The sequence below is a fragment of the Natrix helvetica genome (genome assembly GCF_964273705.1).
Source record: "Natrix helvetica genome assembly, chromosome: 1".
Classification (NCBI taxonomy): Eukaryota; Metazoa; Chordata; class Lepidosauria; order Squamata; family Natricidae; genus Natrix; species Natrix helvetica.
In genome coordinates, this window is record NC_138548.1 from 59,908,066 (window position 1) to 59,935,924 (window position 27,859).

At 36.4% G+C, this 27,859-nt stretch overlaps 2 protein-coding genes across 6 annotated transcripts in view; one reads left to right on the top strand and one right to left on the bottom strand.

The window, feature by feature from the left end:
• Nucleotides 1–6,301, bottom strand: part of PRORP (protein only RNase P catalytic subunit) — a 51,804-nt gene extending 45,503 nt beyond the window's left edge. For 2 of the 3 annotated variants that reach the window (XR_014174046.1, XM_081937876.1), the window contains exons 1-3: nucleotides 6,172–6,301; nucleotides 3,257–4,492; nucleotides 908–955 (exon numbers count right to left, since the gene is read on the bottom strand). Coding sequence is in view for 2 of the 3 variants with exons in the window: in XM_081937876.1 (XP_081794002.1) it covers nucleotides 908–955; nucleotides 3,257–4,215 (1,007 nt within the window). In the remaining variant the exon portion in view is untranslated. The other variant, XM_081937877.1, reaches the window with a different exon arrangement.
• Nucleotides 6,302–6,324: 23 nt separating this feature from the next.
• Nucleotides 6,325–27,700, top strand: PPP2R3C (protein phosphatase 2 regulatory subunit B''gamma). Of its 3 annotated transcripts, none has more exons than XM_081937903.1 (13): nucleotides 6,325–6,442; nucleotides 9,729–9,856; nucleotides 11,976–12,080; nucleotides 12,186–12,298; nucleotides 13,622–13,719; nucleotides 15,915–15,985; nucleotides 16,978–17,110; nucleotides 18,728–18,783; nucleotides 18,871–18,946; nucleotides 22,022–22,158; nucleotides 23,079–23,216; nucleotides 25,676–25,735; nucleotides 26,800–27,700. In XM_081937903.1, exons 2-13 carry the CDS (start codon nucleotides 9,764–9,766, stop codon nucleotides 26,986–26,988), a joined length of 1,269 nt encoding a protein of 422 aa, XP_081794029.1. In that variant the 5' UTR covers nucleotides 6,325–6,442; nucleotides 9,729–9,763; the 3' UTR covers nucleotides 26,989–27,700. The 3 variants fall into 3 exon arrangements, with proteins under 3 accessions (XP_081794029.1, XP_081794027.1, XP_081794028.1); XM_081937901.1 differs by lacking the exon at nucleotides 6,325–6,442 and adding an exon at nucleotides 6,532–6,664; XM_081937902.1 differs by lacking the exon at nucleotides 6,325–6,442 and adding an exon at nucleotides 6,671–6,797.
• The last annotated feature ends 159 nt before the right edge of the window (nucleotides 27,701–27,859 follow it).

Sequence of the window (27,859 nt, forward strand, 5' to 3'; positions counted from 1 at the left end):
TGGAACCAGAGGTGGCATTCAACAGGTTCTGACCCGGAAGCAGAAATTTTGAGTAGTTCGGAGAACCAATAAATACCACCACTGACTGGCTCCGCCCCCATCTACTCTCTGCCTCTCGAGTCTCAGCTGATCAGGAGAGAATGGAGATTTTGCAGTAACCTTCCCCTGGAGTGGGGTAGGAATGGAGATTTTGCAGTATCCTTCCCCTGCCTTGCCCACCAAGCCACACCCATAGAACCGGTAGTAAAAAAATTGAATCCCACCACTGATTGGAACCCAAGGATGCTTTTCCAAAAGGCAAATGGAGTTTCTTGGGTTTTTTCCTTGAAAATGTTTCACTTCTTATCCAAGAAGCTTCTTTAGTTCTGAAATTTGGGACAACTATGACCTGGATGACTGAGAATCTCCATAGACCTCTCCTGGGACAATCTTATTTTTATGGTCAGAGAATGGGGAAAAATTCTCAATCCTATCAATCATTTAACTACATAAATCTTTACAGATTTTCTAATATTTGGAAACTATATATTCAAGTATATCCTCAGCCACAGAAACTCCTTACTATCTTTCACCTCAACCTATCTCACAGATTCGTTCCTGAAACTGTTTATGTAAGCTTCTTTAAGCTTCTACAAGAAATGTAATATATATATAAATAAAGATGACATTCAGGCATTGCACTGTACTCTTAAGGCAGAGTCCCTTCGTGGAGAGGGAGCGGCTAACAAATCTAATAAATTCAATTCAAAATTAGATTTTCTATGAATTTTAACATAGGTTTTGCAAAATTATTAGAAAAAAGCTTGGAATTATATAACCCTTGAATGAAAGATGAAAATCTATCGGTTCCTTTTGAAGAAGTAATTGAAGCTAAACATGAGACAGAACTTTAAAGAAATATATTTACCTCTTATTCATCCTTATCAAATTTCCTTTCCATTTCTCCCCTGGAATACTATTAAAATGCATAAAAATGAGAATCCAATTAAAATAATTCAAACACATCCAAAAGAAGTATGTTCTGCTATTGTTCTATTAGATCCAAATGAAAGCATCAATAATGAACTGAATTTATGTAAATTTATACACAAGCTTCTTCTTAAAATATAGCAGGCTACATCTAAGCAGTCATGTATAGAATTAAAGTGTAACTGCAATTTTACTTACATAGAAACCCCATTCATTATTTAGAGTATATTACTTCCAATCTATCTGACAGGGTTTTGATAGGATTCACAAATTCACAAGCAGGGACCCAGAGAATATAAACAAGCAATTCTTATAAGCAAATGTAGGAAAATCAGTTGATTTGAATCCAAAGAAAATAGAGGTTTAGAATCAGCTTTTATGGCTCAGGGACTGTTATTTCCTGAATTACAACAAAGTGTTCAAATTGTATTGAATCCCTGGGAAGTCGCAGGAAATTTCTGTCTCCTTTGGCAGAGCTTGGCAATAACTATTTAATTAAAATTAGATATAAAATATTGCAGCATTTCCCTGTTTCAGTAATCATATCAGTAAACATATACTACTTTTAAAGAAACTATAGGAGCATTACAACTTATACTTAAATATTCTATTTTTGTAAATGCATTGTTTTTTAAAAATAGCAGCTTGTTAATGACATTTTTTAATATGGAGATTCAGCAGTAGTCTTTAAGACTGCTTGATTATCTCATTGACTAGGTTCACATATCACACTATGCTGTAAGCCATCTACAATATGAGTGATAATATGGTTTTCCTACTTGTAGCTAAGTGCAGTTTATAAACAAAGGTTTATAAAATGATTTATGACTGAGTAAGCTGAATAGACAAGGAAATTGTTGCTTAATGAATATACCATGGCTAAGCAACTAAAGCTCAGTCTGATGAGTAAACCCAACTAGTGGCTTAAGAGATAATAAACTTCAAAGCAAAATGACAGTATATTCATAGGAGCCTGAGTTTACATATCATGTAGAGTATCAAACTCGACCGTGTCACATGACGAATCATGACATATCACTGTTTTTTGCCTTTGTGGGGCTGGGGTGGGCATAGCCTGCCAGTTTGACAGGCCTGATATAGGGCATCATCTGGCTTTGAGTTTTTCATTTATATGTACACAATATTTGAAGGTTGTAAATAACAATTATTTATTGTTCATATAAATTAGGTATTCCTCATTAAACCAATCTTGAATATAACACGGATTGTTTATAGCAGTGGTGGGCAACCTTTTTTTTCAACTGAGCCAAATCTCGCCAAAACCACGATTGAAATTTATTTTGAGAGCCACATTTTTAAAACCGAAAATACATAGGATGGTACACTGTTTTTAGTTTCAATAAACTCTGGCATTTGAAGCACGCAAGTCTTAAAGCTGTCAAGTTACAAGATCCTTGCATCCCTAACCCTTTAGAAAAAAAAAAACCCCAGGGTCTTCAAACCTGACAGCTTGAAGACTTGTGGACTTCAACTCCCAGAATTCTGAGAATTGAAGTCCACCAAGGGCATCAATCATATTAGCCCAGGGATCTGCAAAATTGGCTCTTAAGACTGGTGGACTTCAACTCCCAGAATTCTGAGAGTTGAAGTCCACCAGTCTCAAAACAGCCAACTTTGCAGACCTCTGTGTTAGCCCAAAGCCTGGTGCTGGGCGGGCCTTGCTCCCCCATTGGTGGAGCCCCAAGAAGCGAGGAGGGAGAAAAAGAGACGGAGGGCAAGGAGCTTCTCCCCCCCCCCGCAAAAATCTTATCAGGGAGCCGGCAGGCAGTAGCAAATTAGCTGATCACGTGGCGTGATCGGCTAATTTGCTACTGCCCGCCCGGCTCCCCGGTTAGATTTTTGCTGGGAGGAGGCGGGGGGGAAGCTCCTTAGCCTCCGTTTCTTTTTCTGCCTCCTCGCTTCTCGTCCCCGCCCGACCTCAGGATCCTCCCTAATCATTGTGGGTTGAAAAGAAAAAAGGGAAAGGGGTGCTTGTTTTGAAGTGCCCGAGAGGAGGGAGGGGAGCGGGCGCCCGGCACACAGAAGAGCCGGATTAAAGTGTGTAAAGAGCCGCATGTGGCTCGCGAGCCGCGGCTTGCCGACCACTGGTTTATAGCAATATGTGCAAACTTCCCATAAATTTGATAGTTATATATATATTTCTCATCAACTTTACAACATAAGATTATTTACTAATCAGTATTTAAAGTGAGAATTATTTTAAGCAACTTTCATTTAAAACATGAAGAACAACTATTACTGGACAACTATTACTGGCTTTATTTACCTTTCAAACCACTGCTTTATGCTCAGCATGAGAGATTCATCAGGATAAATTTGATTCTCTCTTAAGTAATAGAGAATATCAATACATTTGTTTTTCAAATGGTCATCCTTCACAGGCTGGCAAAAGTCGAAGAAAAGCTTTATTGTTGTCAAAGCAGGAGTCAGATTTTCAGCTACCAACTCATGAAACAACTCAAATGCAAGGTTTCTTTCTTGGTTGAGTAGGGCACCCTCAATGCAGTCGCCATAATTTTGTCTTGAATGGAATGAAACTTTTTTAACCTTTTCCAGTAGTACCAAGGTCTCTTTCCAGTGTGGGGAATCACTCAAGCCTTTGATGAGCAAAGAATAAGCTGATGCTTCTAAAGATTTATATTTGGCTTTCATAATATTATAGATGTCGTAAATCTCCCCTATGTCCTTATGAAAAACACATATAGCCAAGTACTTCACCAAATAACTATATTCAACGTCTCCATCACGTTTAGCCACTGCAACCAGCAAGGATTTAGCCACATCTACTGGGCTATGATGATTTATCATGCTGTCAAACATAACATTTTCAAATTTTTTAAAGTGAGAATATTCTTCTTTTAACTTCTCCCATTCCTTGGCACTCAAAGGTGTGTCCGGAGGAGAGACAATGTTTAAAGGACTAGAAGAATCATTTGCAACTTCATCATTTGTATTGTACATTGCCCTCATCTTGGATGACCCAGCCACAAATGCACTGAAAGGCTTCGGGTGAAATCTATCTTTACCAGCTTTTTTCTTCGTGATATTATCATCTTTCCTTTTAATTTCTGGGTGAAAGGCTTTAGGATCTGTCGACTCTGCCCATCTACATGATGTAATAGAAGTAAAACACCTATACATAGCTGGGAAGTTTGGCTTTGTTGACACAGGAAGGAATGTTAATGTTTGCAAAACCCAATTTCTTTTTGGGAGGAAAAAACCCATAATACTGAATAATTAAAACTGAACTTTAAAAAAAAGAAAAAAAAGAATCAGATTGTAATAAATATATGAAAAATAAGAAAATTGACAGGTTGTCCAAAAAGCTAGAATAATAAATGACTGATGTCACTAATATATTTATCTCATTAAACCAAATCACTGTTTATCATCCTCAGAAGAAAATCAACCAAAAGGCCAATTTGAAATGAGAACTTCTTTTCCTTCATTTGTTAAAATGCTTGACAGAAGCATATTTCTGAAGTTCCTTCATTAGCGGTACCTGCACACAAGAAAGTCAAGCACAATGATATGAGATTTTCATTCAGGTCAGACTGCATGAAAACAGATATTTCCTTAAAATGACGAAGATAAACTATACATTGCACTCAATAAGTATGGTGATATCTCACTTACCGAATCAGACTCAGTTTTCAGTACTTATAATCATCTTATAGAGACAAACTAGTTCTGTAACTAGCCCTAAAATTGAGACCTGCAGGGCTGCCATGGATCAAGAATCTGATTTCGCTTTTAGAACCTGTCACTTAAACAAGTATAGTCAACAGCACAAGACTGCCCAGCAAAGGTATAAAAGAAACAATCCAGGAAGCTGTATTATCTGTTCCTACCACCTTTTCTCTTTTAAATTTAGCATTAGAGTAACTAAGTATCTTTATTATAGTCAGAGACCAGTATTATTATGTACTGGTCTTTTAACTACAATAAAGACACTTATTTATTAACTCAATAGTTTAAAATCAATCATATACATATACATATCACAGCAGAATTTAACTAACTTAGGGTAACAGAGTAATAGATAACTGAGAATAAAATAAGTAAAATTAATCAGAATGAACAGGGATTATCCACCCTGTGGGTCAGCAAAATGGGCAATGCTGTATAACAACTATTTATATAATGTATATAAATGTATGTGTAATAAAATACATTTAACTGTTTTAATAGCCTGCTCACATGAGCAAAACCTTAATCTAAATTGGATGCCTTTATAACTCCCTTCTAAGATTGCAAGGCATCAAAGAATGCCCTCCTAAATGAAAGGACGGTCATGCGATTTAGGTATTTAGATGGTACGGGGCATATCTTTGGAAAGAGATGTAATGGGACATTAATATTTTTAATCTGCTGCCTGAAGGCCACACAGGATGAACTTCAGTTGCTTATTGGAAAGGTACTGTAAGCCACATTTGGCCATCATGCCTCAAAATTAAACTGATCCCCCTTTCCATTGGGTTTTTTATTTTTTATTTTTAGCAGAGGCGTTTATTTCTTCTGCAACTGTTACTTTGAAATCTATAATTGAGGGGCCTGCCTGGGAGGCTAAACTGCTCAGCTATTGCTCTACCTCACCCCATTCCTAGGAGGTCTGTAAGGGGCGCGCATAAGTGCACCAACGTGCCTACCATCCCCACTTATTTGTATCCTGTATTCATAATCATGTTTATACTTACGTTATTTTATACATGCTTGACATAATAATAAAATGAAATAAATAAAAATACTTGTTCCGAGCCTTGATCTCAAAAATCTGAAGAACACATTGGTTAAACGTTGATGTACCTGTAATCTCCTTTTCCTTTCTCCCCTCCCCTCAACCCTATAGATTTGAGTCCACGCCACGCATCTGACTCAATTAGCTCTGCAGTTCGCTAAAAGCCTATGCGTTATAATCATATTAATCTTAAAAGATGCTAGAAGGATCGGCTTCCCGGCTAGCATAGAATAACTTGGCTCTCCTGCTGCAATGTCCCTTCTTAAATAAATAAATAAATAAAAATCCACCTTGTTAGCTTGCTTGCCAATTATTTGGCAGACATCGGGAGCTCCCAGAACAGAAAAGCTCAGGCCACCTTAGCAAAGGCACCGGTTCAATTCCTGTTAGCTAAAGCGCACGGCACGCTACGGAGCGTAATTTATAATAACGCAGTGTCTTACACAGGCAGGTTAAAACAGGGCCAACTTAGTCCGGGGCGATGAAGACAATCGAGTCAAAACTCCACGGGAAAAGCCGCAGCCAACCGTAATAAGGGAACCACGCGCACTACTTTCTCCGGGAATTTCCTCCAATCGAAGCATTCTCCTCTGATTGGCCGATTCGCGCACGTGACATCTACGCAGGCGGTGGGTATGGAACCAATAGCCGGCAGGCAGCAGCTATATTAATTAACTCACAAACACCCCCACTGTCGCTTTCCGTTTTCCCCCTGTAGGTTATACAGCAGCGTCTCTCCCCCCCCCCCCGCCCCATCCTTAAACTGGAGGGAGGAGAAGGAGGAGGGATTATATGATGGGTTCGCCGTTTCCCGGATGTTGCCGATAGTGACGACGGTTGGTGGGGGGGAGGCGTCCTACTTCACTGAGGCGGGAACGTCACGAGCGATGGAATGGAAGCAGGCGCTGAAAAGCCGGGTGCCTGTCATTACCGACAGTGAGTGGAAGAGGGACTTTGAAAAAAAAAAAAAGCCCGGTGGCGCGTGACTGGGAAGCGTTTCTGTTAAACGGCGAGGGGCTAAAAGCGGGCCTGCCCGCCTGCCTGGCGTTCCTCTAGATTTTGCCTCGAGGTAGAACGCGCTACCTGTCCTGTCTCGGAATCTGTGAGAGAATAGAAAGGGTTTTTGTAGCCTTTTGCGGGTGGTGGTTGTTTTTAGGCTCCGTGTTTCACAGCAGCGTCAAATGAGATTTAACACTATCCTATTGTGAATGAGTTTTAGTTTATTTCACTGGCCTCTGACTGTCGTAGTAATCAGTCCAGCGTGAAAGGATAGGATTGAATTGAATTGAATTGAATTCTTTATTGGCCAAGTGTGATTGGACACACAAGGAAATTGTCTTTGGTGCGTATGCTCTCAGTGTACATGAAGAAAAAATAAAATAGAATACGTTCATCAAGAATCATAAGATACAACACTTAGTGATAGTCATAGGTTACTAATAAGCAATCAGATTATACTAAGAAACAAATAAAACAATATAAATTTTAAAGATACAAGCAATAAATAGATAGGAAAGCCCCCTGTGAAATAGACAATTAGGTTGAGCTGTAATGGCCCTGTCATAGCAATATCCCTTAGACTTATGTACGGCTTCACAGTGCTTTACAGCCCTCTCTAAGCGGTTTACAGAGTCAGCATATTTATTTATTTATTTATTTTATATTGCCCCTAACAATCTGGGTCCTCATTTTATCAAACTCGGAAGGATGGAAGGCTGAGTCAACCTTGAGCCTGGTGAGAGTCGAACTGCCAAATTGCAGGCAGCCAGCAGAAATAACTCTTGTTTTGCCAGGCATAGTTTATTGAACAGACACAGTGCATTGCACTAAGTTGCCACCTTTGCTGGGTTTGTATAAATACAATGAGATGCAAATTGCTGGTTTAGTTTTTAGCTTGTGCAGAACAGATCAGTGATTCATGGAGAGATGGAAAGAGAATACTGAAACACTTGTGGGAAGCCCTTCCCAAGAGAAAGAAATAATTTGGGGAATATTAAAAGAGGCAGAATATTATATTTCCCCAAAGAAGAAATGGAGAAATATGCTCTTAAAGGCAGAAAGCAGCCACAGTCTTCCTGCTATAGGAAAATTCAAGCTGCCTCAAGCAGAACCCTGAAATATTTGTGCCCATTAAGAAATCCAGGCCAGCCTATTCATAAACCAAATGCCTTCAGCCCTCAGAAGGCTGGAGCTGATGGAATTAAGAATTTACATTCCCCCACCCAAATTCTAAGGACAGGACACTATCTTTAAGACATAATAGAAGTAACCCATCACCATTGAAATAGTAAAACACACAAGGTTCACTACACTGCACAACTCCCTGCAACATCTCGATTACCAAAACCCAGAACCCTATAAAAAGCCATCCACTCACTCAGCCATTTTGTCAGCCACTCCAAAACATTCTGCTGTCACTGAAATTTCTGGAAACCAAATAAACAGAGACCTTCTTTTCAACCAGCCAGCCTCCATTTTATTTCCAGTGTCTTTCTCCTAGCTTGGAACTGGACTGGGTTTTTTCTTCCTACATACTGTACAGTAGAGATGTCAACATCCAAGATACCCTATTTACAAGAACCTCCAGTACTAGAAGACAAAGATGATTAGGGAGCTGAAGGCTAAAACATATGAAGAATGGTTGCAGGAACTGGGTATGTCTAGTTTAATGAAAAGAAGGATTAGGGGAGAAACCAATTTCGTTGTATTTAAGTACAATGACAATGAAGATTATACTTATATGATAGCAGTATTCCAATATTTAAGGGGCTGCCACAAAGAAGAGGAAGTCAAGCTATTCTCCAAAGCATGTGAAGGAAGGACAAGAAGCAATGGGTGGAAACCAATCAAGGAGAGAAGCAACCTGGATTTAAGGAGAAATTTCCTGACAGAACAATTAATGACTAGCCTCCAGAAGTTGTGGATGCTCCAACAGTAGAAGTTTTTAAGGAGATTGAACAACCATTTGTCTGAAATGATATAGGGTCTCCTGCTTGAGCAGGGGATGGACTAGAAGATCTCCAAGGTCCCTTCCAATTCTGTTATTCCATTAAATTCAATCATTACTAGTTAGAAGGCAAAGGAACTGTTGGCATAACTCACTGAAATACGGCAAGCAGTCGAAAAAGAATAATGGGCTTCATTAATTATAGAAAGACCTTTGATTGTGTTGATCACATCAAGTTCAGAAAAATTAGAATTCTGGAACATCTCATGAGAAACTTACATACCTGTTAGGAAGCCATAATAGAAAGAGAACATAGTGAAACAGGCTGGTTCCAAGTTGTTAAGGACTGCAACTAAGTTGCATCTTCTCTCCTTACTTATTCAACTTATATGTTGAATATATATTAAGGAAAGTTGGATTGGAAGATGATGTAGTTTTAAAATTGGAGAAACATTACCTTTATTATGCTGATGACATTGATCCTGATAGCTGAAAATGCAAAAGATATGCAAAATAAAGTAATAAAACCTAAGGAGCACATGAAAGAAAATGGGACTAAAATTAAATATAAGGAAGACCAAATTAATTACAACAAGCACAACAAGCAGTCTTACAATTGACAGTGAAGATATTGAAATGGTGGATAGTTTCCTGTCTTTTAGGATTAACCATCAGCAGCAAAGCAACAAGTCCTTGACTTAATGACTGGTCACTTAGCAACCATTCAAAGTTCCACAGACCTGCCCCCTCAGACCCCATTTTTAAGTTACGGCCACTGCAATCATTCACTTTTATGACCACAAGGGCACTGCAGCACTCTCCTCCCATCTCATCCCACCAGGTTCCTCTAGGTTCCCTCCCATGGGTCCCATATTCTGTTAGCATAAAGGGATTTTATGGACATTTCTTTATTCTTCTTTCTCTTTCATAGAAAAAAAAATGTTTCCTATCAGTACATGGGATTCAAATCAAAATTATTTTTCACATAGAAATTTGTTTTACAAAGTAGGCTATATAAATGAAAGGTAATATATTATGTTTTGTGTTATTTAGCTAAAGGGAGCGACCAGGAATTGAAGGATGACAACATGGAGTTGTTTACAAAATTCTATCTGAAATGGAAAGGAGGAAGAAAAAGTGCCAGTACCTCTTATGTGAACGTACCACGATTTTATTACAGGGTAGGTTTTCAGTGTTGTTCTAGGTAAGGTCTTTAAAATACAACTTTTATGGTAAAACAATTTAATTAACAAAAAGAATAAGCCACCAAGGATCATAAAAATTATATAAAACCTACAGTACTATTTCAGCTGGTCTCAGATTTCTAAAACGTCAGGTATTTAAAAACTGCAGGAATAAGCTGGATGTTACAAATAGTCCATATCAGAGATAAATTTCAGCTTCTTCAAAAATAAAGATACTACAACAATATTGTTTTTTTACACAAAATTATTTTTAAAATTGATTCTATAGATGCAGAATTATCTACAGTTGTTAGATAATTGTACAGTCATTAGAAACAACTTTTATTAACTAGGATGATAATTATTTCAGTTATGTTGGCTGGAAGTGGACTCAGGATTGAAACTTCATGTCAACAAAAACAGTACATTAATTCTATAGTTAACTTGTATCATATCCAGTAAAATTGTAATAGTCTTGCACATAAAGGTTTGTGATATTATCTTGTGTAAATTCAAGGATCCAGTCCAATTAAAGGTGTTGGTTATTACTTATAAAGCCCTTTGTGACATGGGACCAGGGTATCACCTCCAAGGGACTAGCTCACCCTATTTGTTCTAGTGGAAAGGGCCTATTTTGGATCCTACATGCCAAAAAATTTTCGTCTGGTGGTATTCAGAAGAAGACCCTTTTCTACTGTGGCCCCTGGCCTCTGGAACATTCTCCTATTAGAAATGAAGACTACTTGCCCTGGGCTGCTACATTGGGGATGGTTAAATGGGTAGAGAAGATCCTTACCCTAGACTACTCCTCCTCTTGGTTTTTAGCTTTTCTTTGTAATTCCTCTAATTTTAATTGTCTTTTAGAACTTTTTTCACTTCTTATTATATTTAAAGCCACTCAGAGTCATCGTATTAGTGAGACAGGTGGCATAAATAAATAAGTAGGTAAATAAAGTGTGTTAACACTTTCATCTTTCATTATCTGAGACAGTACTACTGTTCAGTGAACCCTCATTTTAATGAACTAATTCAAAGAAGTCCACTCCAAAGGTTATCCATAAGCACAATCAATGAAGTTGATTGTGAACCCTGAACTGAAACCTGACTTTCATGGATCCATATAATTTGTTCCTTTCGAGTTCCGGACCTATAAAGCACAAATTGGAGATCAGTCTAACTGTTAATGTAGTTAGATCAAAAGAATGCTTCTTGTGCAGGAGGTGCAACTAGATTCTTCAAATGGTAATGGCTGACTCCATTCAGGTGTTGATTCCTGCTGATGCTACTTACCGAGAGGCTTTAACATAGGTGTTACAGATACAAGTAGGAGATGGTGATGATGCTAAAAAACACCTATCTGGCTTCAGGACACTCAGGATCAAACTGTTATTAGTTTATTTCACAGGACAAAGCCCCAGTCCTTTCTATTGGTATTCTCCAGTTAAACTCCATTAAAATAATTTATCCACCCAATTATTTATCAGAGGCTAAAGAGGTCAGTATGGAATTCCTGTTTGATCAAATAAGAAGAAATGAAGGCAATGAACATGACATGTGAATAGCAGTGTTAATTTAGGAACAGCCTCAATTGTACATGGCAAGCTGAAACATTTGGCTAAAAAACTAAGTTGCAAGACAAATGGAAGCAGCAGAGAACTTGGGTGTATTGGACACAAAAAGAATGGATGCTAACCTTGTTTATTTGAGTTATAACTTTAAGACTTCTTAAGTATACTTTTATGAAAGTGGTAATACCTAGCTTCCTGTTTAGTTTCTTTTTCTTTACATTTTTACTTTTCAATACTGTTCTCTGTTTAAACCAGTAAAAACAAACCTTGAGTATAATAGGGACTTTTTGGATTATAGAAAGAAATTGGGGCAACTGTTAATAAATGTATAGAAGAAGCTAAGTACTATCAATTGCCAATTATTTTTGTTGTTCATTAATAATAATGGATAATGAGGCAGAGGCAAAAGGCAGTCAAAGTTGAGAAAGAAAGAAGGGAAGGAAGGAAAGAATCACTGTTTCAAGAATTCGTGAAGCACAAATAACATTCATGTAAACAACTTTCAAAATATACTTGTGCTGCCAATTGCAATTATTTTCTTTTCTTAGCTGCCAGCAGAAGATGAAATATTGTTGCAAAAATTAAGAGAAGAATCTAGAGCAGTCTTTTTGCAGAGAAAAAGTAGAGAATTGCTAGACAATGAAGAATTGCAGGTATGAAAAAACTGAAAATAGGACTTCATTTCAGATCACTGTTTTGAAAACTTTACTATCCACTAAGTGGTATTTCCCTCATCATTTTTAAATCTCCTTTTTAAGAATTTGTGGTTTCTCTTGGATGAACATCAGACACCACCTATGATGGGGGATGAAGCAATGATTAACTATGAAAACTTCTTGAAAGTTGGTGAAAAAGCCGGATCCAAGTGCAAGTAAGATCTTTATTTTGAAACACTTACAGGAGCCTGATTTGCCTTGAATACAGGTAGTTCTTGATTTACTACAGCAGTTAGGCTAAGAATTTCCATCACTAAGCAATGCAATTGTAAAGTGTGGTACTAAGTGATCGCTTCACTTAACAATGGCAATCCCTGAAGTTCCCCATTGTCATTCAGTGAGAATTGTGGTTCATTAAGCAAAGCATCTCTCCAAAGGTTCCTGCCAGTTTCCAACAACCAAAGTTAGTTGGAAAGGTGGTAGGAAGTTGAAAATCTCAGGTGAGTCACAGGCAGATAAGTGGCTGCTACTGGGTGGGAGAGGGAGCAAGGGGGATCCACTAGTGGCCGAGAAGGCACAACATAAGCACAGTGGGGTTCCAGATGGCTACTAACAATTGAGCAAGGGTGAGAGAGGGTGCATGAATGGCTGTGAACTCAAGCCATGGTCAGGGAGATGTATGAGGATACACAAGTAGTAGAGAAGCACAATATTAGCACAGAAAGATTCAGGGAGGATACGTGGGTGATGGGGCATGCGAGCAAGGCTGGGGAATCTGGTGGCACAATGGTTAGAATGCAGTATTGCAGCCTAACTCTGTCCACACTCTGGATCCTAATGGGTTAGGGTTGACTCAGTCTTCCATCCTTTCAAAGTTGATAAAATGAGGACCAAGATTGTTAGGGCAATATGCTGATTTTGTAAACCACTTAGAGCTGTAAAGCACTGTGAAGTGGAGGTGCTGTTGCTAGGGTTTGAGGACAGTGCACAAAGGTGCCCGAGTAGATGAGACTTCACCCAAGCAACTTGCAGCCTTCTTGGTTTCCTTGAGAGAAGCCAGCAGGTAAGGTTGCAAATTGCGATCATGTGGCTGAGGGACACTAACCATCACAAGTGCAAGGCAATTGCTAAGCGTCCAGATTGTGATCATGTGACCACAATGGTATTGGAATAGCCAGAACTTGATGACTGGTCGTAAGCACCAGTCATTCACTGTTGTCGTAATTTGCATGGTCACTAAATAATTAGCAGTGAATATTTGATAGATTGTATGATCTATTTAGAATATGGATTTGAATATTGATGAACAATTTCAAGTTATATATAAATTATGGGGGAAAGTGTAAAACATACAGATAGGTGGTTCTATGAAATTAAGTGGGTTGATAAATTTCCCCCCCAAGTTGCGTCAGAATATCAGAAATATATTTAGAATACAAATTTCTGTTAATTTATTCAATTATTCATTATTCAATTGCCATTCAAACTGCAAAGACATTACATCTTCAAAATTTCAGTTCTAAATTTATGTTTCACAGGCAATTCTTCGCAGCTAAAATTTTTACTAAATTACTTCATAATGATCCCTGTGGAAGAATATCTATCATGCAGTTTTTCAATTATGTAATGAGAAAAGGTGAGTTATTTTGATCCATTGTAACAGGATCTATAATAATGCAAATTACATTATTAGATTCCATAAAGTAGAAGTGGTTTGGGACTGCATTCTCTTTTAAACTGTGTTGAGAACCATTTTCCTAAAAGTGGGCATGAGCTGGATGAGTAGACCAAAATGAGTGGTAATCAGTATTGTCCATGTTTTTCTATTTTAATCATAATGTAGTATGTGATAATATTAAATTTATCATAATTTTTAATCACATCAGTATTTTGTTATACTTCATTATCACTGCTAACTCAATTTTGTTCATTCACTAGACTGTTATCAAAATAGCAAATTATAATGACTTATTCACATTTTCACTATTTTTATTCTTTCTAATCCAATGAAATGTTGGAAAAATATGATGATGATGACGACAGAACCCGGCAAAAAAAAAAAAAAGAAAGAAATTTGAAAACAGGCGAGGTACGGGTAGAAGCTGCAAGGATAAATTCCAGGAAAAAAGTGGACTTATTAGAATGGGTCATTCTAAGCCAGGTGTCAAATTTAAGGCCCACGGGATGCTTAAATCTGACCTACAGGGCTGGCCTGGAAATATCAAAGGACTGGCCTGCGGTGCCTCTGCTGGCTGCGTGTCTCTCCTCCCCCCCCCCCCCCCCGTTTATTGTGTCTACAGCCTCCAGCATTCTGTCAGCCAAAAACGGGCTGCGCTGAGGCCTCTGCACAGTCCATTTTTGGCTGGGAGAGTGCCGCTAGAGCCAGGGAGGGTGAATCGAGGTGTGGGGGGGCTGCATGCAACCCTTCCACGCCCTGTTTTGGTCGGTTAAGTACTGCAGGAGGCCATTCAGGCCAAAAACAGGGCAGAGGGGGCTATGTGCTCTTTCCACGCCCCGTTTTGGCTGGCAGGGTGCTGCAGGAGGCTCCTTCCCCCTCCCCTGATCCACGGAGAACTACAATGCTGATCTGGCCCTCAAAGAAATCGAGTTTGACACCCCTGCTCTAATCCCTCTTTCCTGTTCATGGAGAGAGCATATGCAGTCTCCTTTTGCTTCCAGGTAGAATATACATGCAAACATATTCAGAACCAACAAGAGGAGGATAGAAACCCACCAACAAACACAACAGAGCTGTGATTTCTTTTCTCTTGCCAGAAAATGTTTGTGTGCCAGTGAGTTTCACACATCAAACAATTAAATCTGCTTCTTTCAGCTGTTTCATGCTTTTTACCTCCTACCCAATGAGTTACATTAGCATTAACAATCAATGGTTGATAGCTGAGGGAGATGGATGGTTCAGAAATTTGATTGATTGATTGATAGATAAATAAATAAATAAAGCTACTCTGCAAATATATGTACCCATGCCAGAATCACAAGAGCTTAGTAACAATCAATTATGACCTAGTGAGTAAAAAAAAATCATATGTAGGGCAGACATAAAGAAACAGCCAAAAACATTTTATTGTACAGAAAATCCCTCTTATGACTACTAAGAATGAAAAGGTTCAAAGATATTCTAAAGCCTTGCATACTTTTCTTATCTTGCCTCATATATTCATAATTTTGTATTTATTTATTTTGTCATGTTTATGTAGTGTATATTAGAGGTGAAGAACTATATGTAATGAAATTTCATTTTAATGTATGGCGATTAGTGTACATTCAAAGTGACAAAGTTATTCTAAGTGTAGGGTTATTCTTATTCATACATCTTCCAGTGATGAGAGTAATACTCCACATAGGACTAATTTTCTGTTTACAGATTGAGTTAAATTATGGTTGGTTTAACTGTAGTTGTATAGGTCACAATGATGGGTTCAATGTAACATAATTTTATAACAAAATACAAATTATAATTTGTGAACTGTCTTTTGAATAATGTGGATATCTTAAGGGAAGTCAGGATGGTCATCAGTTAAGCAAGGCAAAAATCTCAGGAAAGTGGAGCTCAGGAATTTTGTAAATTGAAACATAAAAATGCCAGATAATATTCAGCTCTCTGCAACTACTGGTATATATACATATGGTATTTGAATTTGTACAATTTGCTTTAACAGATTTTTGAATTTTTATTTGTAATTAATTTAAATAGGAAGTATCCAGTTTGCCTTGGTTGGAATACTTATGAATACCAATATCTTTCTAATGTTCTTTCAATTTGTTACTATACCTTATTTTACTTAGGGTGTTTTTTAATCTGCTTCACAGTATGGCTGTACCAGACAAGAATAGGCCTCAGTTTATATGATGTGGCTGGACAAGGTTACCTCAGAGAATCAGTAAGTGAGGAATAATAATTGATATATTATCTAATGTAACTGAAATTATTTATGTTGTCTTCATTCAAAAAGAGTAGTCGAAGGGCACATATTTATTAATCATCTGTTTATATGTATAATCAGAAAGATTTCAAGTAAACCACCGGGTGGCTTGTAATTTGTAAAAGAGTACAAATTTGATTAACAAATAAAATTGTAATATAATTGTTTATGGGAGACTATTGTTCACATAGCATTAATTAATTATGGACTGATATTTGTATTATGTAACCACTCTGCATTCCAAGGAATTTTGAATGTAAGTTAACTTAGCTTTTTTTTTTAACTAAACAGGATAACACTGTGCTACAGCTCTCACAAATAGAGTCCTATATTGCCAGATATTTTTGACAATTACAAGTAGTCCTCAACTTACAACCACAATTGAATCCAAAATTTATGTTGCTAAGCAACACACTTGTTAATTGAGTTTTGCCCCATTTTATGACCTTTCTCATTGCAACTGTTAAGTTTTTTATATGGTTGTTAAGTGAACCTGGCTTCCCCATTGACTTTGCTTGTCTGAAGGTCACAAAAGGTAATCAAATGACCCTGGGACACTGCAGCTATCATAAACATGAACCAGTTGCCAAGTGTCCAAATCTTGGATCACATGACCAAGTATGAAAAAGGTCCATAAGGTCATTTTTTCAGTGCCACTGTAACTTTGAATGATCACTATATGAATGGTTGTTATTTATACATCTCCCCATAAATTGTGCATGCATCAGATAAGGGATACATAATGTTTGTGCACTGTGTGACTTGCAGGATCAATAGTGGACCAGAGATATTGCCAGGCCTTCTTTTGATACAAAAACTATGAAAGAAGTTTATAAAAAAGATGTTCAGTCTGTTCCTTCTACAAACTATAGAACAAATGTAAAAAGTTTCAGATTTAATCATCATGACACTTGTGGTATAAATATACATTTTCTTGTTTATTTTTTTAGGATTTAGAGAATTATATATTGGAACTCATTCCCACTTTGCCACAATTGGATGGTTTAGAAAAATCTTTTTATTCATTTTATGTCTGCACTGCTGTCAGAAAATTTTTCTTCTTTTTAGATCCTCTCAGAACTGGTAGGTTTAAATTACCCCTCTTTTTTTACATTTGAATCCAGTAATGGAATCCAAATTATACAAATATATGCCTGTTTTGAATATATTATGGTTTGATAGGATCCGGTCACCTTTCTTTTCTTGTATAGCTATCACGAAATAATTAAAAGATAATTGCTAAGATTGTTGTTCAGTGATTAATTTTAAATGTAACTAATGATGCTAGATTGAAACTATCTTGCTTCAGTAAATCATAATTATTGAAACTATGAAGACTAACCCGGTTTCTCCAGATTAAGGCATTATTCTAAACTACAGTAAAAATTGGAAACATAATCTTCCAGTTTTTATTGGCTGTATTAATGTGTTCCTGATGAGATGAAGCTCATAAATCTGAAAACCTGTATCATTTGTAGAAAGAAAGATTTGGTACTAACTTAGTTTTTGACTGAAACTTTCAGCCAGGAAGGGATTTTTTTTAGTTACTTAGTCATGTACTGTATGTTTTTAGTCTGACGCATTTTGTAGCAATGTAATAGCTAAATCATCATTGTCGGTTGGTTGAATTTATGCAGAGCACAGTAATCACAATTATATTTTTGTATGTTAAAGCTGTTATTGACAAATAAAAATTTCCTTGTTCACATTTTTGTATTACATTTGAGATGGCAAATTATAAATTGATGATGATGCTTGTGGGAAATAGTTAGACTGTTGTAGCTTCAGTACAGATATTTACAAGAATTTGACATGACACCCAAGCCTTCAGTTTTACCATTTGCTATCACAATAGCAGCTGTTTCACTTCTGGATGAGCTCTGCATCCAGACAGAGCTTTCTTTCTTACTGAAGTAAATGAAAAAGCAGTTATTTGCATGGTAATTGACTGGTTCAGGTTACACTGGCATAAATAGCATTTATAACTAGCAATGGAATAAACTATATATTCAAAACAGTTCCTTTGCCGGTGATACCTACCCACAGTAATTCTGACCCCATGGATAATAGTAATATATGAGATTGTAATTGCTGTGTTAATCCTTCAAGTAGGTTTCATTGACACCTTTGTCCTGATTTCAGTAGTAATTCTGACTTCCAAATATAGTCATAGATGTTCCCCGTTCTGTTCTACATTTTCAGAAATAAGGAAGCTGCATTAAAATTGGATAGGCAGTTACTATTCCATCCCCAAAATCTAGTGGGGAATGGAATTATTTTCCCCTGCTTAATGTAGTTCAGAAATAGTGGGGAATGCTTTGTTTGAAAGGAAAGAGACTTTTTTAAAAAATAAAATAAATAAATTTCACCAATATTAGGGGTTCTTAATAATGAAAGCAACATAATCTATTTGAATGACATGAACATTTTTCTTCCTTGTTAAAAATAAATATTTTGATAAAAATAATACCTAGAAATACACTTTTATAGTATTTTAATCAATTTGAAATGTTAATTATTTATTTATAACATTAATTTTAAAACATTTCTGCTTTTTCACAACCTGAATTGATAGGTCAAAATTTGATTTGTTTCTTTTGAATTCCCTTCAGCATAACTTGGGTGTTACCTTGCTTAAACCTAAAAATATCACAGTCATTAACTAGTGCAATAAGCATTGTTTTTTCTTTTCTTTTCTAGGAAAGATAAAAATACAGGATATTTTAGCCTGCAGCTTCCTAGATGACTTGTTAGAGGTAGACATTTTAAAAAAATACTTCTGACTTTTGATTTGTCCTTTACATTTGTTTGATAGTTAACTTAATATTTCCTTATCCATTTAGTTACGTGATGAAGAACTTTCTAAGGAAAGTCAAGAAACAAATTGGTTTTCTGCTCCTTCTGCTTTGAGGGTTTATGGTATGTTGCATGCGTAAATAGTTTTGAAGTACATTTTCTGCATGAACTTTCCATTTACATGGCACAAAGAAAGGCCTCATAAATTACTAGGTTTACATCAGAATTAATGGTCATTATTTTAGCACTACCTAGGTAGGGGTAAAAATAAACAATTTCATCTGTTTCCCAGAAGTCCTGATTTTTATTACCTTTGTACCTTGCTCAGCCTTCTGCTACCACTATTTATCTTTGGGAATGATCCCTATCCTAACATTCTTTTTCCTTGCCATACAGATTTATATATATCCTCTTCCATTGTTTAGTGTGTCCATTATCAAAACTTATATTATCCGAAACAAAAACAACAATGAGGATGAAGGTTCATTCTCTGGATTTATTTCCAAACATTTGGTTACCAGGCTAGGTAACATCTTCAGCCTTGTTTAGGGGATATCAGTGTCACCGACATCCCCTAAATTCCATTGAAGATGTTACCTAGCCTGGTAATGAAACATTCGCAAAGTAATCTACAAGCTTGGAAAACGAATCATCACCCTCATCCTATACCTGAACCATAGATATTCGCCAATATTGCAAAAATAACATTCTAAGTAGAACATTTATGTTAATTACAGAAATTCTGTCCAATAACAGTTGCATTTTTCCTATCTTAACTTATATTTTTAAACTTCATTCCACGTCTTAATATAATTATTTTGAAGTAACATATTTGTCATAGTGATATCCAAGTATTTTATCTTTTTTACAATCTTAAAACCTGCTTTATTCATCAATTATTTGATCTTATATTTTCATATTTTTGTTAACATCTTTTCCTTCTGTTTAGTAATCTTCACCTTAACCATTGATAATTCAAAATTCTTTAAAGAAGCATTCAAAAGCAATACCAATTCATCAACAAAGCTCTTAACTTATAAGTCTCTTTTTTAGCTTTTACATTCACATTCCCACAATTTTGATCTTTTATTTTATTTATTTATTTGTATCCCACCTTTTATTATTTTTACAAATAATTCAAGATATGAAACATATCCAACACATCTTCCTCTTCCTATTTTCCCCATAACAACAGAGGAGCATTTGCTCCATTTATATTCCATATTAAACGTGTCTAATCCACAATCAAGCCAGAAGTTTAGAAAAGTTAATACCAGTAGCACCTTATTCAGGAGCATTCTTTTCTAATTTCCGATACATCAGTTGTAATTTTTGTTTAGTTTCTCTCTTTGTATCTCCTCCAATTGCTCTTCTGAACAAGATTCAATCTAAATCTCTGCTGTTTGAAGGTGAACAAACTTTCCAATATACCTCCTGCAAATAGGATCTTTTTCTATTTTAATTTTTCAGGAAAAATATATATTCTTTCCTCTTACATAAAATTTGAATAGAACTTTTTTTCAGTAAAAAAATCTAATATCCATTTTCAATACTGTATTGAAATGCTGCTGCAGAATTTGATCCTTTGGTCTTCTTCCTAACAAAATGCACTAAAACATCCCTTGAAACATTTGTTGTAGTAAATCTAGAATTTATTTTATAATGGTTACCAATTTCTGCCTATGTCTGGGCCAAGCTTTTAATAATCTTTTTTCTAGTATCTTAGACATGTACAATAGCTTAAACAAAAATTCTTTCTTTTTCAATTCTAAAAAGCCAAATTATCTAATTCTTTTTCAGCTCTTTAGAACTTCTGTTTTACTCTCTAAAATTTCCACTTTCTGTTTGATTTGTTTTGTTTTACTCTCTCTAGAAACTTCCTATATACAACTTTGCATCTTATTGTTTCATCTTCTCTTTCATTTTTAAAAGTCCTTCATCCATTCTTTTTCAAAAGCTTATTTTCCATTTGTTCAAATAATTTCTGAAACAAATTCTGTACAAATATTTTCTCTGGAGGCTGCCATAACAATCTACTCTTACACCCTCCTGCTGTTTTTCTTGTAATTGCCATTATGTTATTATAATTCAAAAGTGAGAGTATCTCAAACAAGCAAAAGGAAAAGGCAAGTTTCTCTTTTACTTCACTTTCTCTGTAACTTCAAGCTGCAACATTTCATATCACCATAGCAACAAAAGTCACTACTTTATTACAAGTAGTCCTCAACGTATGTCCTTAATGGATATTATAGTCACAAGTTGTGATCGTCATTGAATGAGACACCATGATCATCTCGCTTAATGACCACCATGCCTGCTCTTCCCAATGAGGTCATTAAGCAACTGTGTGTGTCATTAAGCAGAGCACATGCTGTCTCAAGGGTGCGAGAGATCATGGGAACCTAGCACAGGCTCAGGCTTCAGTGGAATATAGCATGCCTCAAAGGCCTTCTCCTAAGCTAATTGAAAAACCTTCCATTTCTGCAATTTATTCATGAGGAACAGCCAACTGGAATGCTAGTGGGTTATTTCATGACCTCTCTTTGGTCCAGGGAGATTTTGCAGAGCAACATCCATTTTCAAGCCTGTATTCTTGGTAGGGGCATCTCTTCTTTTCTTTGAAAATGTCAGTCTGACATTCCTTACCAGAAACCTTTATATAGTAATCTAATAAACCTTGAGGTTTTGTCCACCAAACCTACGGTTATTTTTTCTTTGGATGCTATTGGTTATACTTTGCATCAGTACAAACAAATCTTTATGGGCAGAATACCTGAATAGCTTAATCAGGACTGAACAAATTCAGTGAGTGCAAATAACCAGAGCAAATTAAAATGTGGTAGTACACAGAAAGTCTTGGAAGGTAGCTTCTTGAACGGAACATGGCTTGCTGACTAGGAGGTCTCATTGGTAAACCAGTGCTTCTACATCTTTTTTTTATTACATGGGTTTCTCACATTCATAACAGATCTTTATAAACTTCTCAAGGCAAAAATTCATTTTCTGTTCATGTGTTGAAATTTAAAGGGTTTTTTTTAACTCTAGAAATCTAAAATATTATGGCATATATGTTTATACTATGAAACTTGTATAATAAGCAAGCTGTATTCATCTTTTCTCATTATCTTTGAACTGTAAAATGGTACAGAAAATGCATTTCTCCCTTTCATATTTCCCCCTTTTCCCCATCCTCTGCAGGCCAATATTTGAATCTTGACAAAGATCACAACGGCATGCTTAGCAAAGAAGAATTGTCTCGATATGGAACAGGGACACTAACCAACATCTTTTTGGATCGGGTCTTCCAGGAGTGTCTGACTTATGATGGAGAAATGGTATTCCCCTCATAGATAGCAGTAGTATACTGTGTTTCATGAAAGAATTTTGTTTTTTAATTGAACTCCTGTAGTTTCTTAGATTGTAACATAAAATGCATATTAACTAAATAGAATGAAAGAAACATTCACTTTTCACTGGCAGCTGAAACCCCCACATGGTATTTTTCATAAGTGACTTTGCATTCTTAATGAGAAGAAGAAATCTCATTGTGAAGAGAGGACAGTGAGTTCTTCATTATTTCTCTTTTTCTGCCAAAACCAGGAACAGTGAACAATTTATAATCTGAAAGTAACTGACATGAATAATATGTCTAAAGCAGAACATAGAATTTCCTTTTAAGATATACCAACTCTTAATTTTCTAGATTCTTATTAACTCCAAGAACACATCTTATAGAGAATGATTGTGACATACAATGGATATCTACATGGTTTTTAGGAATTTTAAAATTGTATTCAGTTTCTGCTAAAAAATGTATTCTTAGCTCATATGAGACTAGAATCCAGTAGAAAGCTGCTGAACTATTGCCATTAACAATGATTCTTAAATGCTAAAAAAATTATAGCAAATTTCCTAATCAATTTTCTAAAAATGCCCTAACCTAATAACTGTTTAGCTTTCATCAGTGGAATGACAAGTAGCAATAGATTAATCTACTGTGTAGACATTTGTTTCTTTAATTTGAATTCTGAGCAGCTCCCTTGTAACTGATAGAAATCTATGGGGATGTTGCTTAGCCAGTTAAAAAAAGCAATTTCTGTTCACTTTTCCCTCCTTCAATGGCCATTTCTATTTCATGCTGACTTTCACTAAAAAGTAACTGCTCTCCTACAAGGAAATAGTCATCAATTATGGTTTGCTTGCAAAATCAATTTGAAAAGAGGACTATAATAAACATGATTGCATCTGCTTTTAGGACTATAAGACGTACTTGGACTTTGTACTTGGGTTAGAAAACAGAAAGGAACCTGCAGCTTTGCAGTATATTTTCAAATTGCTTGATATAGAGAACAAAGGATACCTGAATGTCTTTTCCCTTAATTATTTTTTTAGGGTAAGTCCCTTTTTGTAAAGGTAGGTCATTCTTTTGTACATGTGTTGTTGTAACCATTGTGCCTTTGCTTAGAAACCAGCTGGTGATTACTTTAAAGTACCTCTATTTATTACAAGATTTTTGTCAAAATATAAAAATTTAATATTTTACATTTAAAAAATTCAGAATTATTTTCAGAACATCTTACATCATAGTACCATATTGCTGTGCTTGTAATTAAATATGAGTTTTTCTTTTTAAAAAAACCCAATAAGCCCAGCTTTTTTGAGGAAAGAATTCCTAATAACCTCTAATGGTTAACAGAATATTTTTTTAGCTACTGCCATGATAGAAGAGCTTAAATTGTTGTCTAAATTATAGCTTTTAGTGTAAATTTTAAATTGCCCCTTCTAATTTGTTTTGCCGACTTGACTGGGAAATAACAAAATTTACAGATGATGCTCATTATCCCAGAAAAATAAGTACCGTGTTTCCCCGAAAATAAGACAGGGTCTTATTTTCTTTTTACCCACAAAATATGGCTTGGGCCTTATTGGGCCTTGGGAGGGTTTATTGTTTTGGGGTTGCCGGGTGACTGCTCTCTTGCGAGCGGGCTCCCAAAGAGCCGGGAACAGCCTCAGGGGCGACTGGAGGCTGCCGGCAGAGCATACTCCCAGAGTGTACAACCATAGAGCGTACGCCCAGAGCGGCTACTGCCGGAAGACTCAGTTTGGAAGCTGCCGAACAAGCCATGCTGGGATGGCGGTGGCAGCGGAGGTACCCTGGCTCTGCAGGGAGAGCTGGGCCAGGGCATAGTGAGGCTGGGAGGCACGCGAGTGGGAGCGGAACAGCCGCTTGCGCAACCCCCTTCTCCAGCTGTGCAGAGCGCCATTCACTGACATTTCAAAGGCGCCAAGACGCGAGAGCCAGGCGGCGGCAAACAGGTGCTCACACAGCTTGGCGATACCCCTAGGTCAGTGAATGGTGCTGTGCCCGGCTGGAAAGGGGGTTTGCCGGGTGGCTGCTATGCCCAGCTCTTTGGGAGCCCGCTCGTAAGAGAGCAACCACCTGGCAACCCCCCTCTTCAGCTGGGCACAGCGCTGCTCACCAACCTAGTGGTATCCTGAAGGCGCCAAGCAACGCGATCACCTTTGCCTCCCCGATTCCTGCGGCTTGACACCTTCAGGATACCGCTAGGTTGGTGAGTGGCGCTCTGCCTGACCGGAGGTGGTGGGTTGTCCAGGGGGCTTATTTGCGGGGGAGGGCTTATATTTTTGCCACCAGAAAAATGTGGCATGGTCTTATTATCAGGACATGTCGTATTTTCGGGGAAACACAGTACTTCTGATTAATGAATCAATAGTTTCACAGAGTTCTATCAGTATAAATATTAAGACTGGAAATACTATTCTAGCCTTCACAAGATTAATATAAATGTTAGTTAGTTTAATTTTTTTTTCTATTTTCAGCAACCGGAATATTCCTAATTAATAAGCAACCTTTTTGGAAATGGTTGATAATGAGTGGTTTCACTATTATATTCACAAGATATTAATACATTTAATTAAGGTTCAAGTAATTAAGCAGCATTATTATTTGTAAAATCTATCCCATGCTACCAATCCCCCCCCAGCATGTCATGTTTCTCTAATTTGGTGGCTACTAAACAAAAAAATTACATTGTGAATGATCCAAGAATAGGCTAATTCAGTCACCTCCCCCAAACTCTGGAATCTTTTCAAAGCCTTTATAATAAACACTCTGCAGGTTTAAACTACATCAAGAACTGTGGTTTTTTTAGCAGCATGAAGCAGATTAATTCCTCTGTAATAAACAACACTTTGGCACTTCATCTTCTGATTATTTTTTTTCTGCTAGCGTACACATAATAGTTAGGCTGAAAATTTGAGGCTAAAAGCTTATTTTAACAATGAGACATGCTGCTCTAAGTTCTTTTTTTTAATGGGCTAAGAGTTAGAAATGATTGCAAATAGATTGAGCAGATGGTCAGTCTTTTTTCTCTTGGTAAAATTGATCACATATTTTGTAGTACAAGACCTGAATGTAACCCATGCTATTCCTGAAAGGAGTTTGATAAAGCTAACAAAGGTCCACAGTTTTTCAAATAATTCATATTGGCCAGAATCAATATAATTAATACTATGTGCTTTGAATTCCAAGTTCACTCTGCTGTGTTTAGAGTTAAATCTCTTGGTAGTGGGACATCTAGGTTCCTTAAGTATTATGAACAGATAGATAATATTAGCTTTACTGTATAGAATATTGCAAAATGCTATGTCCGATGCTCAAGTCAATGTTAATTGTCATCACAATTGCTACAGTATTTTGCATCTGTTTATTTTTGCACTTTTGCATCTTTGCAAAATTGCCCAACTATTGCAATTCTAGATAAGCTTTCTTCATTGTGTATATCCTCATTTTTAAAATGTTATTCATCTCCTTAATTTCTGTCCTTGTAGGCTATTCAAGACCAAATGAAAATCCATGGACAAGATGCAGTTTCTTTTCAAGATGTGAAGGTTAGAATTCTGATCAAAATGTATTTGTATGAAATACTTAGTGAACTTATGCTTGAAGTACTTCTCTGAAAAGTCAGCAATATGATTACATATACTGTATACCGGAATGTGCATATTTTATGGTTACATAAAGTTGATTTCATTGCACAAGCAGAAATAGTTTTCTTGGGGTTGCATTCTGGCTTATTTGTTTGAATTACACTATCTTTTTAAAAAAATTATGAAGCTATACTATCTTCTATTTAAAGTAATTATTATTTATTTAAATGTATTATAGTTTCCCATTCCTATAGAATCTGGGCAGCTTACATATACAAATGCAAAATAGTGAAAATCATTTAAAAAATACAACCATATAGGTAAAGAGATCTGGAGCATACCAACTCTGCCAGAACATACCAGGGAAGCAGAAATTATTGGAGATAGGTGGTTCCTCAGGTATCCAGGCCCCCTGCCATAAAGGGCTTTGTAGGTAACAACTAACACCTTGAATTGCACCCAGAAACCAACTGGTAACCAATGCAGTTCACACACCAGTGAGTACAATAGGCATACTAAAAGATGCCCATTAACGCTTCCAGTTTCATTTTGTAACATTTGTAGCTTCTGATTGTCTTCAAGGGCAGCCTCATGTAGAGTGCATTTCAGTAATCCAGTTGTGGAGTGCAGAGTAGAACAGCATACATAATCACTTCCACATAAGGGCTGAATTACTTTTATTGAGATTAGCTATCAGAATCTTACAAATCTGGTACCTCTTATTCCTTATACTTTTAATGAATCAAGGCATTTACCTAAGAAGCTTCCAACTGTTTACCTTTGGTCTGCAGTTAAAAAATTATTCCTTACACCTTGTTAATGGAGCTTATATATTTCCATTCAGGTCTTTCTTATTTATTGCATATTAGTACACATTGTATTTGTGCTATGTAGTCTTCTGTTGTTCATAAGAACAAAAAGGTATAAGTCGGGAACATTTAGTTTAATTAAATAACTTCTTTTTATGGGCCATAAGCTAATACTATGAGATTCTTATACTTTGTTAAATTTTATTTTTTTTCTAGGATGAAATCTTTGATATGGTAAAACCTAAGGATCCTTACAAGATTTCTCTTCAAGATTTAATCAACAGTAGTCAAGGAGACACTGTCACCAGTATTTTAATTGATCTTAATGGCTTCTGGACTTATGAAAACAGAGAAGTTCTTGTGGCCAGTGATAATGACAGTACAACAGATCTTCTTGATACATGATTTAACAGTAATAGATTGTATTATTGGAGATATGCCCAACTGATACAGTGACTGCTTGAGGCTGAATAGCAAATTCATTGCACACTTCACTGAAGTTTCCATCTAACTCTAGATGGACATCTTTTTAAAAAAAAATGGAATGAACTTCATTTTGTTTCTCTCTGTGTGTAATTACAAATGTTCAACCTAATTCTGGAAATTAACAAGTAAATAGTACCTGTCAACTGGCCATATTGATGAAGTCAAATAACAGTAATTTCCACAGAAGACTAATATATCAAGCAGCTATGTGTATAAATCAGTCTCCCCAACCAGTTGTCATTCAGAAGTGTTGAATTTAGTTGTAGCAATATGGCACTGTTATCTGTTTATATCCCATGTTAACGAATGTTGGTATAAAATTTCAAAAATACAAACTATGGTAAGTTAAAATGCTTGGATAATAATCAGGTATGTATTGTCATTTTGCCTGTACTGGGTGCAGTTTTTTAAACTAGGTCTTAAGCTTATTATGTTCTAACTAAATTTTGGTTTCCCTGAGTTTAAAGATGAGGGACACAAATCTAAGACTGGGTAAAGCGCCGTTATGAAATGTAAAATGATGGTGCATAAATAAGCTAGGAGAATAAGTATAGCATGTTTTGCAAACACACTGGAAGCCTTGAGTGTCTAAATATGTAATAGCAATAAATAGAATTCAGTTTTTTAAAAAGACTGTCTTGTTAATTGTATGCAACTGATCAAATCCTGCTAAATTCAGTGCAGATTAGATCTTGTAATCGGTTCCATAGGAAGAACATTATGGCACTGTTTTTGCTCCCAATATCAGATATCTAACATCAATTGTCAGTCCTGTAACATCATCCATGGA